The sequence below is a fragment of the Phoxinus phoxinus genome, assembly GCF_949152265.1.
Source record: "Phoxinus phoxinus genome assembly, chromosome: 16".
NCBI classification, from domain to species: Eukaryota; Metazoa; Chordata; class Actinopteri; order Cypriniformes; family Leuciscidae; genus Phoxinus; species Phoxinus phoxinus.
In genome coordinates this window covers 1,410,970-1,428,395 of record NC_136891.1, presented here as the reverse complement: position 1 = coordinate 1,428,395, position 17,426 = coordinate 1,410,970, and the positions used below count along the sequence as shown (strand labels likewise).

Here is a 17,426-nt window from a genome sequence, read left to right as displayed (position 1 = left end):
TGGGTTAGCACTGACAAATATGTGTAAAACTTAATAAATAATAAAATTTGAATGCATTTTTGTATTGTTTTATTTATCTTATTGATTTGTTTTAGATGCCCACAAACAGAGAGGCTATTGAGGGGATTCTCCACCCAAAATACCCATGATAATGTGATTTATGTTGGCAAACAGAAGCTTTTCATAAATATAGCAACAAGGAGTCATTTTTGTGGCTGAGCAATCATGGAAGGGAGCATCAGAACAGTAAATGCTTATACTTTTTAACATCTGCTTCTGCCATCATTTACTCAAGAATATTATTAAGACTAAATTTAATAATACAGACTACAGATACTAAAAACATTGCAATTATGGAAACAACTCTTTTTGGCAAAACGTCATTCAGAGTAACATTTATGTAACATATAATGAATATATACTTATTCTGACCTGTACTTATTAAAATGTATAAAATAATATGTGATCATATTAAATTACTATATTTTGAAATGATTTTCACTTCCTTACACAAACTTCTTGCTGACAAATGAGTAAAACGTAGTGGTTTGAAGGATAGTGTTAAAAAGTATAAATATTTTAAGTCCCCCTGTGGTGAAAATCCAGCTTTTAATGTAGTTCATGTGTCTATGTGGTGTTATTAATCTGCTTTAACACACAGCATGTGTAAGTTCATAAGTCGACAGCATTGCTGAGTATTTTCTGCTTAAAACTGCAGTGGACCAAAGACAGTCTCAAAAACACGGTTTGAAATCGCTGGTGTTTCTGACGTCACACACTACCTTGACCAATCAGATCAACGTGTGATCGTCCACCAGTGGATCTCTGAGTGAGTGGAGGCGGGGCTCATTTGCATATTCATAGAGCCGCGCATAATAAATGAGGCAAGGGTGTCAAGTTACATTGAAGATATTTTAAGGCATGAAGAAATTGTGATTCTTGAAAAAACATTTCCGTCCACGACCCAAATGTGATTCAACAATAACATAAAACCAACACTCAAGATTGACATTTTTGCTTAGAATTTGAAATACATTTACATAAATAAAAGACCACAATAATCACACCAAAAAGATATGGCAAAAAATTATATATGAAAGACAAAAAAAAAAAAAAGACAAGACATCAGTTATCCCGTTTATTTTCACATTTTGTTTTAGTTGACCAAAAGCAATTTAAAAATTGTTTCAGGCCAGCCACATTTCAAATGGGAGCAGCATTTCATACAAAAATAGGACAAACATTTGACCATCTCTTCAGCAGGAACGACAAACTTGAAAAAGAAAAACTAAACCTATTCTAATTAAAATCATTTCAACACTTCTGCAACTCAGTAAAATACAAGTTATTTACATTTCTCACAGAAGATATCACACACACACATGTTTCAAAGCATCTCTCTAAACTTCCCTTTGTTAATCGAATACTACATATTTACATTCCATAATACAATCCATAACCATTACAAAAGAGCAGCATTTCTTTAAAAGCCTTTGCAAACCTTCTCTGTCCGTTCAATACGCTTCTCCTCCACTGCATGTTTTAGTCTGACATGATCAATTGTACTTACACATATTTCAATATGCAGAGAAAATTCAAGCCTCAGTATAATATATATATATGCACAAACATAAAATATATATTGATTTACAGTATAAATCAGAGACAACCGACATGCTTCCGTCAATCAAAAGACGCGACTTAAACACAACAGTTCGTTTTCATTGCAATAGCAGTATAGATGGTTACACTGGGCCAGATATCACAACAATTCAATAAGTTACAGAAAACATGCAAATATTGCATTCATTTAGTTGATCATACATCATAAACTGTGGGTAGGAGACACATGGACGAGGACAGTATTGCATTGAGGTGGACAGAACTACAGACGAAACTGGAAAAATGGTGCAAAAGTGCATTTATTTCAGGAATTCAACTTAAAAAGTGAAACTAATATATTACATGAAAAGTGAGATATTTCAAGCCTTTATTTGTTATAATTTTGATGATTATGGCTGACAGATTATGAAAACCCCAAAATTAGAATATTGTGAAAAGGTTTTCATAAGCTGTAAGCCATAATCATCACAATTATAGCAAATAAAGGCTTGAAATATCTCACTTTGCATGTAATGAGTCTATATAATATATTAGTGTCACTTTATAAGTTGAACGTTTTGCACCATATTCTAATTTTTCCAGTTTCACCTGTAAATTTGTGGACAAAAACCTTTTTTTTAACCAAATTAGGTTTTATTTAAGCCAATATAATTCAAGTAGAAACCACAAACTTTTGGGAAAGATTAGCAAACATAATTGGGTGTCAGTCTACCATATTCATTGCACAAGATGAGATCAGATTAACACTGGGTCAAGATATCGCAACCTTTCAGGCAATTTCACCACTCTAAAAAATGCTGGGTTGTTTTAACCCAATTTTGGGTCAAATATGGACAAACCCAGCCATTTTTTAATTGCATTTTTGATCCAACGTTTGGGTTTGTCCATATTTGACGCAAAATTGGGTTAAAACAACCCAGCATTTTTTTTTTTAGAGTGCAGCTTCAACTATAAAAGGAGATTTTGACTAAAAGAATAAAAACATCATAATAACTAAGACTAAATTCCCCAGCGCCAGAATCACATTACTCAATGTCTAGGTGGGGTTGAGAGTACATCTCTGGAAAACCCAAAGTGACCTATGACAATACAGCCTTGGGTTTAAGAATGCGGTCCGCCCAGACTAAAGTTACCGAAGAGGAATTTGTCTAAACACTCGTTTCTCTTCAACTCAGCAAAAAAAAAATACCAAATTCAAAGCAAGTTTTTCTAGTTCTGCCAATTAAAAACCCACAGGTGCCAGCAGTGACAGCTGTCGATCACATCAAGACGCCGGTTCTCACGCTCAGACGTCGGATGCTCACGTTCAGCTGTTCTCGTAAGGCAGAGACAGGGAACCGGTTATTAAATATGTAAAAAAATATATTTACATTATTGTATTGTACAGGGTTGCGCGAGTGCGTTTACAGTGGACAGACGAGCGCAACGCACAGCAACTGTTTGATTAGTAACAGCCATGATTGGAGAAGTGCTATACTTCACAACTAAGTCAAAGTTACTCACAGACTGGACGGATGGGTTTGCGTTTGCATCGGCGCGTGATGAGGAGCCGTTTCGCAATCTTTAGGAGCTTCGTCCGCGCGCATGTATAAAAGGAAGAGCGTGACCGTGGCGAACGTCGCCGCGTTGACCGGGAAGGCCCGGAGGAGAGTGGAAGTAAGTCCACGGGTAAAAACCCGCCAACCTTCGCGTTGGATGCTCTTCCTGGTGCAGTCCGCGATGCTAGTGTACTGGTACTTCCCGCCGACTCCGTCAGCCTGCAGCCGGGATTTAATCACGTCAACGGGATACGTGGAAAGCCAAGACGCGATTCCCGACATCCCGCCAGCGAACAGGAGTTTGGGAATCATATACGGATCCTCCGGTTCGCAGCCAAGCGAGCGCGTCAGGAGATCGTACGCTAGGAAGTAAACGCCGAATCCTGGCGTCTCCCGGATTAGCGTCGTGACCATTCCTCGGTTGACGCCACGTATTCCCTCACGCTGGTAAATGCGAGCGAGGCAATCCAAAGAGTTTTTGTACACCTTCCGTGAGGACGACTTCTTCTCGCCCGTTCCTTGCATCTGCATCCGGGTTTTGGCCAGCTCCATCGGGCAGCAGATCACGCACTGGATGGTGCCGGCGGCCGCGCCGGCGAGGAACTGGTTCAGGGGCGTGTCTTCGCCCAGCCTGCGCATGGTGTTGCCCTGCACGCCGAAGACGATGGCGTTGATGAAGGTCAGACCCATCATGGGCGAACCAATGCCTTTATAAAGGCCAGACATCTGCGGAGGAGGAGGAGCATGATGAGAATATGGAGAGTTTCAAAGTGATAATAGGAGATTACAGTAACAGAAGCCGTGTTTCCATTACCCATCAAATTTAAATTACGAATTGAAAATACGTCAATAGGCGCGTTTCCATTACAGATTTGTGCAAAACTTTTGTTTTTTTTCTAAATGTCGACAAAAAAACGATGGCGAAATGACGCCGTTTCCATTAACCGATGTTATGCGACTAAAACTTTTATTTTCCTCTCGCAATAATCCTTCAAAAAATCATGGCGACGGATGTTGGTAGGTTTATACTTTATAGGTTATTAATGCGTGTTATCACGCATTAATGGCGAGGAAAGACTCTAACACCGTGTCCTAACTACACGCGACGCGCGATAAAAGCGTCTTTTCCATGTTAATCAGAGTTTTTGTCCTATCCAGCCGCGACACACGACGACTCCATTTTAGAAACGGTTTCTATTTTTCTGTGGCGTCGCGCTGGAACAACAAACACAAAGTGTGGCACTGATAATCTCAGCTGCTGTTTATGTGCTTTATTTAATGTTAAAAGCGTGTCATGTGACTTTGAATATCATTTAGTGCTCCAGCTTTGAGCTGTAAAAGCAACAGTGGATAATTCACCTCAGATCTTGAAATTAAACAAATGGAAACAAGAACGTTCAAACTGTGAAGAAACAAGAGTATTATTTGACAAAGATTGTTTTAGTAACTCAACCTACATATTTGAATAATGTTTCAATGGTGTAATATTTGTGAATTTGATTACTGTATGTAGCTACTTATCCATTTTCTTGCGAGTGCCGTCAAGATTACGGTACTCTCTGGTGCTGTGCACTCGTTGCGAGACTCCGCCCACACGCTGTTCTGATTGGCTGTACACTCGCCGCGAAACTCCGCCCACACACTGTTCTGATTGGCTGTGCACTCGCCGTAAAACTCCGCCCACACACTGTTTTGATTGGCTGTGCACTCACTGCGAGACTCCGCCCCCACACACTGTTCTGATTGGCTGTGCACTCGCCGTGAGACTCCACCCACACACTGTTCTGATTGGCTGTGCACTCACTGTGAGACTCCACCCACACGCTGTTCTGATTGGCTGTGCCCTCACCGCGAAACTCCGCCCACACACGGTTCTGATTGGCTGTACACTCGCCGCGAGACTCCACCCACACGCTGTTCTGATTGGCTGTGCACTCGCCATGAGACTCCCCCCACACGCTGTTCTGATTGGCTGTGCACTCGCCATGAGACTCCACCCACACGCTGTTCTGATTGGCTGTGCACTCGCCATGAGACTCCCCCCACACGCTGTTCTGATTGGCTGTGCACTCACTGTGAGACTCCACCCACACGCTGTTCTGATTGGCTGTGCACTCGCCGAGAAACTCCGCCCACACACTGTTCTGATTGGCTGTGCACTTACCGCGAGACTCCGCCCACACGCTGTTCTGATTGGATGTGCACTCGCTGCGAGACTCCACCCACACGCTGTTCTGATTGGCTGTGGGTTTTGATTGATTTGTACGCATCTCGCGTCGCGTCTGGTGTGGACAGACAAATTATTTGTCGCTGGATTTTATCGCATCGCGTCTGGTTAGGACACGGTGTTATACTGAGAGTGTTTCTGTGTTTCTCACTCAGTTCTGCTTCCAGGTCGTGATTGTGGCGTTTCTTTGAGGTTTAGAATCCAGTATTCCTGTAATTATTTTGTCTTTTATGAGTTTAATGAAGAACTGAGTCTCGTCTTCCGTCCGAACACACACGTCCTCTACGTCAGGAGACTGTAGATGCGCAAACACTGTTTCCAGAAAAACCTCCTCATGAGAGCGTAAAAACTCTTTTGCGATAAATGGGAGTTTTTACGAAATTGACGTGTTTCCATTGGGCGTATTTTCAATTTGCGCAATTTAAAGGGTAATGGAAATGGCTTATTTCGTAAAAACTCCCCATTTATCGCAAAATAGTTTCTCCGCTCGCGGTTTGAGGAGGTTTTTCAGGCAATTCGAAAAATAAATATTGTCGCAAACCTGCACTGGAAACAGTGTTTGCGCATGTCCAGTCTCCTGACGTAGAGGACGCGTGTGTTCGGACAGAAGACGAGACTCAGTTCTTTATTAAACTCATAAAAGACAGAATAATTACAGGAATACTGGATTCTAAACCTCAAAGAAACGCCACAATCACGACCTGGAAGCAGAACTGAGTGAGAAACACAGAAACACTCTCAGTATAAGAGTCTGTCCTCGACATTAACCCCCTGGGGTCGGCAATCACGCCGGCGTGATTTGCGCGTTTTTTTTCACATAGCAGCTGAATAAACTTAAAATACTCCGTCATATATGGTCATACAGACTTAATAAAAATGAAAAAAGAATCTGTGAGATGTCTACTTTTGTATGTGTCCACTTACAATCAAAACAAAACGTTGTGCTTTTGTAAAATAAAGAAATTAAACAGGGTGTGCTTTCTGCCTCTCTGTCTCGCGAACTTTTTTTTCTTGAGCACGTCTCTAAACATTTAAAAAACTCAGCGAATATTTGTCACACATTTGTGAGCTCTATATATTTATAATCATTTAAGTGTGTAGTTTTAAATTATCTGATTCAAAACGAAAACAAATATTCTCTAAGTAATTTGTATAAAACCAACAAGATATTCAGTTTCTCTAACCCTTCCACATTAGTTTTAATGTGACCACACCCACACGCACAAAACATATAGACATGCAAATCGTCCATGCGTCGCGCGAACGCCCCCATTACCTCAACAACAAAGCGGCAAACTTTATCAGTCATCTGCAGGCGTCGAGTTTGGAAGACATGCTGTGATATTATTGGGTTTACATCTGAAGAAGAAGATCGCGATTTGAAGACAAGAACGATTTTAAGGTAAGAAATAATTCTGAATTATATTAGTTAGTGTTATTGTTGCATAAACTTCATATTGCCATTGAACTGTTGCTCGATGCTTCAGTGAATGTTCCCTGCACGCGCTGTGTGTTTGAGTCAGTCGCGCGACGTGCGTTTGAAAAGCAAAACGCACCATGATTTTACTCCAATCTCATTTCATAACGTCATATCGATTGTAAACATTTGAAGTAACATATGATAATCAATATGTTTTCCTCTAGTGTAGTGTTACTGAAGTGTTCCTTTTTAACGATGCCTGCTATACTATTGTTCTTATTATTTGATTCAGCCCTGCAGGTATGCCTACAAGGCACAACAAATGTATATATATGTATATATATATATATATATATATATGTGTATGTGTGTGTGTGTGTGTGTGTGTGTGTGTGTGTGTATTTTGTAAATTTTAAAAAGGAATTTTCACCAGAAATCTAAAATGTATTCCCACAATCATGCAGCCCTGGTTTCTTCTTGATATCAGCATGCTCACAGCTTTTTTATATATATATATATTTTAGGTAGCTACCCGTCCTGCTGACTTCAACATGAGCATGAGGAGGTAAAGTGAAAAATCAAACACCTTGGAAATGACAGGTATGCACTATGTTTCAGGAAAGGAAAGGTGTGTGACTGGTTAAGTCTCTGTCTTTAGTTCAGTGTGTTAAATAATGTGCTTTTTGCCATTTGTTGTGTATCTTTGGATTATGTTTTGTTGTAAATAAATTCAAACAATCAAAAAGCCGTTCTTTTTTAAATCTCCTCATTCTTTGTGCAAGGTAATGTAATGATAGTGCCTGAGAGCTCCTAATAGGGCCATTGTGGGAGGCTCTTTGTCTCTCTCAGGTGTGAAACACTCAATATTCATGGTGGTTAACGCCTCCTCGCATAAAGCTTTCTTACACAAAACATGTCATACAAATTTTAAATCAATATATTGTCTTATCTGAATGAGTATTCAAGATGATTTTCACATAGTTTTGGAGCAAATATTCTAGGCTACGTGATACAATTTTCAAAAGCCTTGCGAAGAAATAATTAGTTTGTGTTTCATGACATTATTTTAGTGACTTTTTTTTGGGTCATTTTCACAAACCACGCATAAATGTTATTATCTCAAAACTACAAACTTTTACATACATGCTGCTGACATATTATTGTAGCAGAGTTTGTGCTGAATGCAGTGTAATAAGACCTTAGCCATGAAAATGTCACAAGTAACAGAAATAAGCACAAATGTTAGAGCATGTCAGAACACCTCCAGGACCCAGAAAACACCTCAGACCCCTGAGGGTTAATGATGGAGAACACACATTAATGATAATGGCCAGTGCGGCGACTGGGATTTACAGAAACCTACAACATCCGTCGCCATGATGTTTGGAAGGATTATCGCGAGAGGAATTCAAGTTTTAGTCGCATAACATCGGTTAATGGAAACGCCATCAATTCGCAATCGTTTTTTGTCGGCATTTAGAAAAAAAACTGAAAAGTTTTGCGCTCAATGACACTATTGTGTTGTAGAGCTGCTTTACAGCAGAACTGTAATCACTCTCATATAGTCTTGTGAAGTTTGAATCACGGATCCTGTTGTTTCCGTTGATAACTGTGAAGCTGCTTTGAGAGCATTATTACTGTATAAAGCGCTGTAGAAATAAAGTGTTTCCACCGCAGTTGAATGTGGCCTAGATTTGAAGATTTTATCACATACATGACACAGATTCGGGTTTCGGTGTCAGAGTGAACAGTGGAAAAAATAGTTAGTAATATGGAGCTTCTTATTTTACTCAATATAGTGAATAATTCCTTAAAAATGCAACCACGTAATATAATAATACATTTAATTTATATATACACTACTGTTAAAAGTTTGGGGTCAGTAAGTAGAGTCTCTTACTCCGCAAGGCTGCTTTAATTTGATCAAAAATACAATGAAAAAGTGAAATATTATTATAATGTAAATCATCAGTTTTCTATGTGAATATATAGTAAAGTGTAATTTATTCCTGTGATCAAAGCTGAGTTTATCATCATTACTCCAGTCTTCAGTGTCACATGATCCTCCAGAAATCAGGATAATATGATGATCTGATGCTCAAGACACATTTATGATTATTATCAGTGTTGAAAAAAAAATTTTTGTGGGAACATTGATATATTTTACTGTCACTTTTGATCAATTTAATGCATCCTTTTTGAATAAAAAATATACATTTCTTAAAAAAGCTTTTTTTGTGTGAAATATATAAATAAAAACACACATATAAATATTTACACACACACACATATATATATATTTATAAAAATAAATGTGTATAATTATAATAACTGAGAATTATAATAAAAGTTAACAATATATTAAAATATTAAATATATAAAATAAACATGGCTGTGATGTAGGTCAGACTTTAATAAGGTCCACATTTAAATATTAATGGAAATATTATATTATCAACATTATATTATATAAACAACAAAAACCATTTGTCACAGAATGGTTTACATTTCCCAGTAGAGTGAAATCATGTCAAGTTAAATATAGAACTTTTTCAAGCAGATTTACAGAAAATCATAAAGTAAATGTGTATAATATCTTAATATATATGCCTTATGGTCACATTTAGTACTTTATACAGTAAAATATACAGCCGCTTCACATAATAAACAGGAAAGTAACAGGATTAATGATGAAACTGAGACTGAGTGAAACTGAGATACTCGTGTCATCATTACACATGTACGGATGAGAATATAAGAGTGAGCACTCACGGACTCCTGGCGTATGATGGACTGGAAGCAGTGATATGTTCCTCGGTACATGGGTTTGTCCACACTCTGGACCTGCAGCCGGACCTGCAGAGACACCGTCTGGTTACAGCAAACCCAGAGTAAACCCAACACACCTCTGGAGTTTATCTAGCTATCGCACGCGAGCGCTCACACCACGGCTGGCGGAGGCAAAAGCTGGAGTTTTACACTTTAGAAGAAGAAATCAACAAACTTTCTGTGAGTCACTGGATAAAAATGAATATAACACTGTATAAACCTGTAAAAAAGATTATATGCTATACATTACGACCTATTAAAAAACAATGTAATCATTCACTTGTTATCTTAAGTTCTGCCATGAAGGATGGGCCTGAATATTCTAGACAAGTAAAAGACAGTAAAAAAAAAAAGAAAGAATCATCAAAACAAATGATACATAAACAATTAAAACAAATGAAGCAAAGAGTGTTTTACTGATTTTTTTTTTTTTGGTATCTAACAGCAGTATTAATAGTGATATTGTAAATCGAAATTTAAAAAACAACATAAATTTGCATTAGATATAATTTATTTAATGAACAAATTTGCATTAGATATAATTTATTTAATGAACAGTTGAACCATAATATATAATAATTTATAATATTGAATAATAAATGTTTGTAATATATATATATATTACACACTAAAAATGATAACTTAATGTATTTATGTATATAAACACTTTATATAAATAACACACATATAAATATAAAATATAAATAAATGTATTCATATGTATGCATGTATATATATATACACATACACACAAAAAATGTATACACACAATATATTTATATAAATTTTGACAAATTTATATTTTTACAAATGTATAAATAAATGTAAAGTCATAGTCATCGGCCCGATAAGAAAATTTGGCCGATATATTAAAGCCAATAAATAATGACAACATTTTTTACTTGCTTCAAAAAAGGAAAAACATGTGCAGAGCAAGTCTGTCATATCGGCTTCATAAAAGTATAATGAGAACATCATAATTGTGTTTGGGAAATGGTGAGACTTTTGTTCTATAATAAGGCCACTCTCAATAATTATATAAAAAAATGTTTTAACTGTATAACTAAAATTAATTTATATAAATATACAAATATAAAATACTAATATATATTTTTTTATTTTATTATTATTATTAAACATATAAACAAGGCAATTCACATTTCACAACATATCATCCCTAAGTTAGCAGCATCACTATCGGTAGTTAGTAGCACTAGCATCACCCCGATGTCATCAAGATGTCCATGTCTTTCTTTCTTCAGTGGAAAAGAAATGAAGGTTTTTGATGAACACATTTCTCCATATAATGGACGTCAATGGGCCCCAAACGGGTCAAGGTCCAGATAACAGTGTCAGCGCCGCTTCAACGGGCTTTAAACGACACCAGACGACGAATACGGCTCTTATCTAGCGAAACCATCGTCATTTCACAAATAAATAAACAAGTTTAAGTTTTATAAGCACAAGCGCTCGCCTTGCTCTGTTCTGTGATGCGCGTTCGTGACGTCACGTAATACGCAGTTACGTTGTAAAGGTCACGCTTCTGTGAGAAGTAAAACATTTCTGTCCTGACGAAAATTTTCTTTTAGGCTTTTAATATTCCAACACCAGGATACACACATGAGATGGGCATTTAACCGATAAACTGACACAACGACATTTGAATATGTGTGTATGGTCCTCCTTCCGCACATCTGTAAACACTGACTCGTCAAGCGTGACCTTTACAGCGTAACTGCGTATTACGTGACGTCACGAACGCGCATCACAGAACAGAGCAAGGCGAGCGCTTGTGCTTATAAAACTTAAACTTCTTTATTTATGTTTGAAATGACGATGGTTTCGCTAGATAAGACCTGTATTCATCGTCTGGTGTCGTTTAAAGCCCGTTGAAGCGGCGCTGACACTGTCATCTGGACCTTGACCCGTTTGGGGCCCATTGACGTCCATTATATGGAGAAATGTGTTCATCAAAAACCTGCATTTCTTTTCCACTGAAGAAAGAAAGACATGGACATCTTGATGACATCGGGGTGAGGAAACTATCAGCAAACGTTTTTTTTTTAAAGTGAACTAATCCTTTAACAGAGTGTGTTCTGTAGCGCCAGAAGCCGTGTGTAAGCCGGGAAACGGATCTGACCGGCAGACGCGGCCGCGCTTCGTCAACAGCACCAGAAATAGCAGAGAAGTGTTTGCTCTGTGGTCTGAGGAGAAATCAACAGCGGGTTCAGGTGACGGACGATGACGTACCTTCACCGTGTCGAAGGGATGACCGACGAGAACACCAGCGGCTCCTGAACACACACACACACACACACACACACACACACACACACACACACACACACACACACACACACACACACACACACGCACACACGGCTTTAGAGGATTGATGACAGAAACACTCAATATTCATGTGAGACAGTATTATGAATGTGTGTACTGTGTATACTTATTTGGTATACATAAATACACACATACGTGTATATATTTAAGAAAAAATTGTTATTTATATATACAATATAAATTATGTATAAATACATATACATTTAAGAAATATTTGCATGTGTATATGTGTATTTATATACAGTATACAAAATAACTATACACAGTATTCACACACATATATGTGACCCTGGACCACAAAACCAGTCACATGGGTACATTATTTTAATTGAGATGTATAGATCATCTGAAAGCTGGATAAATAATCTCTCCATTGATGTGTGGTTTGTTAGGATAGGACAATATTTGGTCGAGACACAACTATTGAAAATCTGGAATCTGAGGAGCAAAAAAATCTAAACATTGAGAAAATCTCCTTTAAAGTTGTGCATTTATGTTCACGATTGTGCTGCATTCACTCACACAAATACATGTTTTATATATTTACGGTAGGACATTTACTAAATATCTTCATGGAACATGATCTTAATATCCTCATGATTTTTGGCATAAAAGGAAAATGTATAATTGTGACCCATACAGTGTATAGTTGCTATTGCCACAGATATACCCGTGCGGCTCCAGACTGGTCTGGGATCAGGGTCACATATATTATGTAAACACAAAACTTTTATTTTGGATCCAATTAATCGTTGCGCAGCGCTAGAAACAATATAAGTCATAAGCACAGATATACATGCACAACAGAGTCAGTTCTGGGTTTTATTGAAAAAATATATTTTATAACACTTGTTGGACTGTAAATCTCACATGACTGACAGACAGACAGACAGACAGACAGACAGACAGACAGACAGACAGACAGACAGACAGACAGGCAGGCACGCACGCATTTTATATTATACATATTAACTTGTTTGTTTTTTATGCATTTATATACAATTATATTATATATATTTTTTTTATATTATATTCCTCACACACATATACATATATATATATATATATATAAGGAATATAATATAATATAATATATTTATATATATAAATGCATAAAAACATACAAATTATATATATAAATTTAAATCTTTGCTAACCGGCACATCATGTTGTGCTGAAAGTGATTTAGAAATATTAATTCGCCTTTGGCTAAGCCACGCCCTAGAATGTAGATTGACCAATCACAGCGCAGCCAAGAACGAGCTCCACAGCGGTCCGACACTTCTTCACAGCGCTCCATTGACTTTAACACAAGAGGCTCATATTTTTGGTCTCGGCAGGCTATTACCGTCGTAGTTTTATTAAAAATATGGTTAAACGTTGAGCCTGGGGCATTTGTAACACGTTTCCCAGAGAGGTTGGAGGCGGTGTCCGTTTTTCCCTTCCCAAAACCGAAGTCAAATCCTGACAAGTGTCGTCTTTGGATTAAACTGTGTGGACGTCCTCAGTCAGCGAAACCCCTCAAGATCAACAACACACTTTTGCTCTAAGATACATTTAGCTTTTAACCTTTCTGTGAAGTTACACTAGTTAGACAGTTTTATGCTGGTTTAGGTCATGATTTCGGTTCTATCCTAATTGTTGATACGCTAGCACACGCTGCTAATAAATACAACTTTATACTCGCGTAGTCCGTTTGCTTTGTAATAACGATTATAGAAGTGAATAGAGACCCAGCTCTGCATGAACAGAGTTGCTCCTGATATTGTGAGTCCCAGTCTCCGTCTCCATTAGGATATGATGCGGCGGTTCATGTTTTGACTGTGACCGTTATGCTTTTGCCTCTATTTGGATCTTGTTGTTGCTTGCGTTTCTCCGGTATGTCTTGTTGCCTTCGAACGCACACTTTTGCCTACTTCCATCAGACACTTTATTTGCTGCTTTATAAAAGTTTGATAAAAGTTCAGCAGGAAGAGCGTCACAGCATAAGCCATGTTGATACCAAACCAGAGCCCAGATGAAGTTGTCGGAGGTAGCAACAGTAACTAAGGGGGGCGGGGCTTAGCCAAAGGTGAATTATGTCTGAATTCCTGCAGTATTTTAGTATAAACACGTCATATCAAACCAAAACACGGACAATACTCATATTTACTGTACGTCTATCTTTAACTTCTTCATTCAGCCAAAAACAACAACAACAACCCTGACTCCAGTACCAGTGCCGTACGGCAACATCCACCGACCGGTTTACCGTGCCGACTCTCTTTAATGACGCCGTACGGGTCTGCACATCATCTACACACACATACCCGGTGCGGCTCAACCACAGAACGTGTTGCCGCACTCACGAAGCACTTACTGGAGTTGCTCACTTTCACATTAAGATTTCCTGATCATTTACTCTCCTCCACGTCAAGATGTTCATGTGTCAAGATGTTCATTATTTTTCAAATGTGGAATGGGTAAAAGATGAGAAGCCAATCGGGTGTGACAAATAAAAACATTGGGTAGGCCCCAAGGAAGTTTGCCGAACAATGTTAAGTTGTTTTTTAACATTAGCTAGCTACTTATTCCATGCTGGGAACATGGGGAACTGAGAGACCCCTGAACAATAAACATCGAAAATCAGAACTCAACAATTAATTCAATTGTCTGTGAAAAATACAATACGGAGAAGTTACATACAGCACAATCTTTAAGACCCAGACATCACAATTCAAGACTTTTTAAAGTCTTTTTAAGGTATTATTTCCAAATTAATAAATTCAATGTTTTTAAGGCTTTTTAAGACCCCGCGGGAACCCTGGAGTGTGTTCCTCACAAACCTGCACTTCTCTTCCACTGAAGACAGAAACACATGAACCCCTCGGATGACGTGGAGGAGAGGAAACGTTCAGGATGTTTTATGTGAAAGTGAGCAACTCCTTTAGTCTCGGCGTCGGTCTAATGAAACACAAGGCGCAGCCCCGTCCCGTCGCAGGATTGGCTCACACAGGGGTGTGTGTGTGTGTGTGGGGTTTATACGGGACATGGACAGGCTGTGGGGAGGGGGTTATTCTGGGATCTTCCGGGAAACACACTTCACAGCTCTTCAAGCTTGTCTGTTATTTACAGGAGAATAGAAGGACTTCAAGGAGGCTTGTAGGTTACATATTCACTTACAAATCAATCATAAGCTTTCACTTTGACTATATTCACACAATGTGTTTTTTCCGACCCTGAAGCCCCAGACCCCCCCCAACACACACACACACACACACACACACACACACACACACACACACACACACACACACGCACGCACACACGCACGTATAATCGTTTAGCTATATATATATATATATATATATATATATATATACTCTACATTACATGCGACATCATCATATAAAAGGTTGAGATGTAAACACATCTAGCACTTTGAGATTTCATGGAAATGTAAAGTGCATCATAAATAAAATGTATTATTATTATTATTATTATTAAACAGCCGTTTCCTAACTGAATACAGCCGACGTTCTAAAGTTGACTGGAAATTTGCCTAAAAAATATTGCATAAGAAATACGGTGACGTACAGTGTACAGTGAAGTACATTTTAAAACACTTCGCACTGATGTGGATGTTCAGTGTGATTTCTGTGCGACTGAGAAAGAAATTTTTGTCCACTTATTTTTTTAATTGCATTTATAACTAAATGTTTTGGAATGTTTTCTTTGTAAATACTTATGGATGAAAGTTTACTTTTCTGAAAAATATGTCTTTTTTTATTTTAATAGACAAAGATTACCACCAAATGTGGCCTTTATTGTTCATCTCGGTTTAATTATGGGGAAAAATACCACATACATAAACAAAAATGGGATAACTTTTTGTTATTTCAGATAGAAATGAAATATTATATTGAGTTACTACTGGGGTTTTAAAAATGCAAAGCAAAATGTACTAGGTCTTTATGCGAAGCTTTTATGCCATTTATATGATTATCTCATACCTGTTCCTTTATATATATATATATTTTTTTTTTTTTCATATATTTTTTTTTCACTTGTATTATTATACACTATATTTTCTTTTCCTATTTGTTGTAATGTATAATTATTATTATTATTTTTTTGTCTTTTTTTTGTATAATATTTATTGTCATGTTTATTATTTGTGTGGCATTCAATATTTTTTTCTTTTTTTATTGTTTACAGCCTTTAGAATCTTTCCACCTCGCAGAAGAACGTTGACATTGTAACCAGATTTAGAACGTCACAATCAATCAGTCACAATGTAACATTCCATTCGTTCGAATGCAGCGAAGCAGAATTCCATCACGTGACATCCCGCATCCTCTTCCACTACAAATAATTCAGCGTGTGTGAATCCATCGATCGGTGTACATTACATTACATTACTGAAGTTCCAAATAAACTTTATTCACATGCATGATTAATTACTGTATGAATGAGCGGATCTGATTACAAGTCTATCTAATTTGCTCCTGCTGGCCACAAACCCTCACGCACAGGACACAGGACACAGGACGTGGGTTAATAACGAGCTTAACCGAGTCTTAATCTACCGATTCACACTGAGACTGTACTGTACTCTACTGTATACTGTACTATACACTAGTGCTGGATCTCACCTCCTAAACAGCCAGCGAGGAAGTCCATCACTGCTCGAAGCTGCCAGAACCTTCCCTTCAGACGAGCTCGGAGATGTTGAGCAGGAGTTGGTGTTGAGCAGGACAGAGTTAGATGAGCTGGAGTTAGATGAGCTGGAGTTAGATGAGCTGGAGTTAGACGAGCTGGAGTTAGATGAGCTGGAGTTAGATGAGCTCGGGCCTGTCCTGTGAGAGTTGCAGCAGAAGCGTCGCAGAAACTCGCTGTCGTGCACGAGCTCTGCGCTAACTCGGAGTCACTAATCAGGTCGTAGTGGAAAATTTCACCTGCTCGCTTCACTTGACCACAGCCTGCCGGGTTCACTGTCTATTTGTGTCCGGGCTTCTGATGCACGCAGGAGGTGTGTGTGCGCGCGCCCAATCGCGACCCACGGATTTAAAAAAGGATTCCTGCTCCTCTCTTCGGCGACTCTTTACTGGGGCGAGGGCGTGTCGTTAATATTCACAAGCCAATTCGTTCTATTGGGTGGTTAAAAAGCAGCCTACGTCATCGCTAGGTTTTTAATATCCAGTGTGGCCAATCCAATCCTTAGTTACCTAATTCATATTCACGATCGCGCCTTCGCCGTAGTAGCGCGAGCGTTTTGCGAGTCGGTTCGTTCGGTTGGTTCATCTCATTGAATTGCTCGACTGATACGGTTTTTACTCAACAAAATGTTTACTTTTTTTAGATAGATAAATATGTGGCATAATCCTGCTGTTGGCGTTATATTTTCTAGATCGTAGTTGCTCTATTAGCTTTCGCACTTTGTGCGAACACTTTTGCGAAT

The 17,426-nt window shown here is 38.2% G+C and overlaps 1 protein-coding gene across 3 annotated transcripts; it reads right to left on the bottom strand.

Annotated features, from left to right (window-relative positions):
• Positions 1-1,124: 1,124 nt before the first annotated feature.
• slc25a29 (solute carrier family 25 member 29) lies at positions 1,125-16,960 on the bottom strand. 3 transcript variants are annotated; one of them, XM_079639559.1, is made up of 5 exons: positions 16,809-16,960; positions 16,621-16,778; positions 11,888-11,931; positions 9,581-9,664; positions 1,125-3,887 (listed from the first exon to the last, which is right to left on the bottom strand). In XM_079639559.1, the coding sequence occupies exons 2-5, from the start codon at positions 16,646-16,648 to the stop codon at positions 3,123-3,125; spliced, it is 921 nt and encodes a 306-aa protein (XP_079495685.1). In that variant the 5' UTR covers positions 16,649-16,778; positions 16,809-16,960; the 3' UTR covers positions 1,125-3,122. The 3 variants fall into 3 exon arrangements, with proteins under 3 accessions (XP_079495685.1, XP_079495683.1, XP_079495684.1); XM_079639557.1 differs by having other exon boundaries at positions 16,621-16,769; positions 16,815-16,909; XM_079639558.1 differs by having other exon boundaries at positions 16,621-16,960.
• Between the last annotated feature and the right edge of the window lie 466 nt (positions 16,961-17,426).

Excerpts from the sequence above, each read along its gene's own strand:
- slc25a29 (XM_079639558.1), bottom strand. The coding sequence starts at position 16,648 with ATGGACTTCCTCGCTGGCTGTTTAGGAG. Across the intron at positions 11,932-16,620 it reads CCTCGCTGGCTGTTTAGGAG|GAGCCGCTGGTGTTCTCGTC; the intron begins GTGAGATCCAGC and ends GTGTGTGTTCAG. Across the intron at positions 9,665-11,887 it reads ATCCCTTCGACACGGTGAAG|GTCCGGCTGCAGGTCCAGAG; the intron begins GTACGTCATCGT and ends GTGTCTCTGCAG.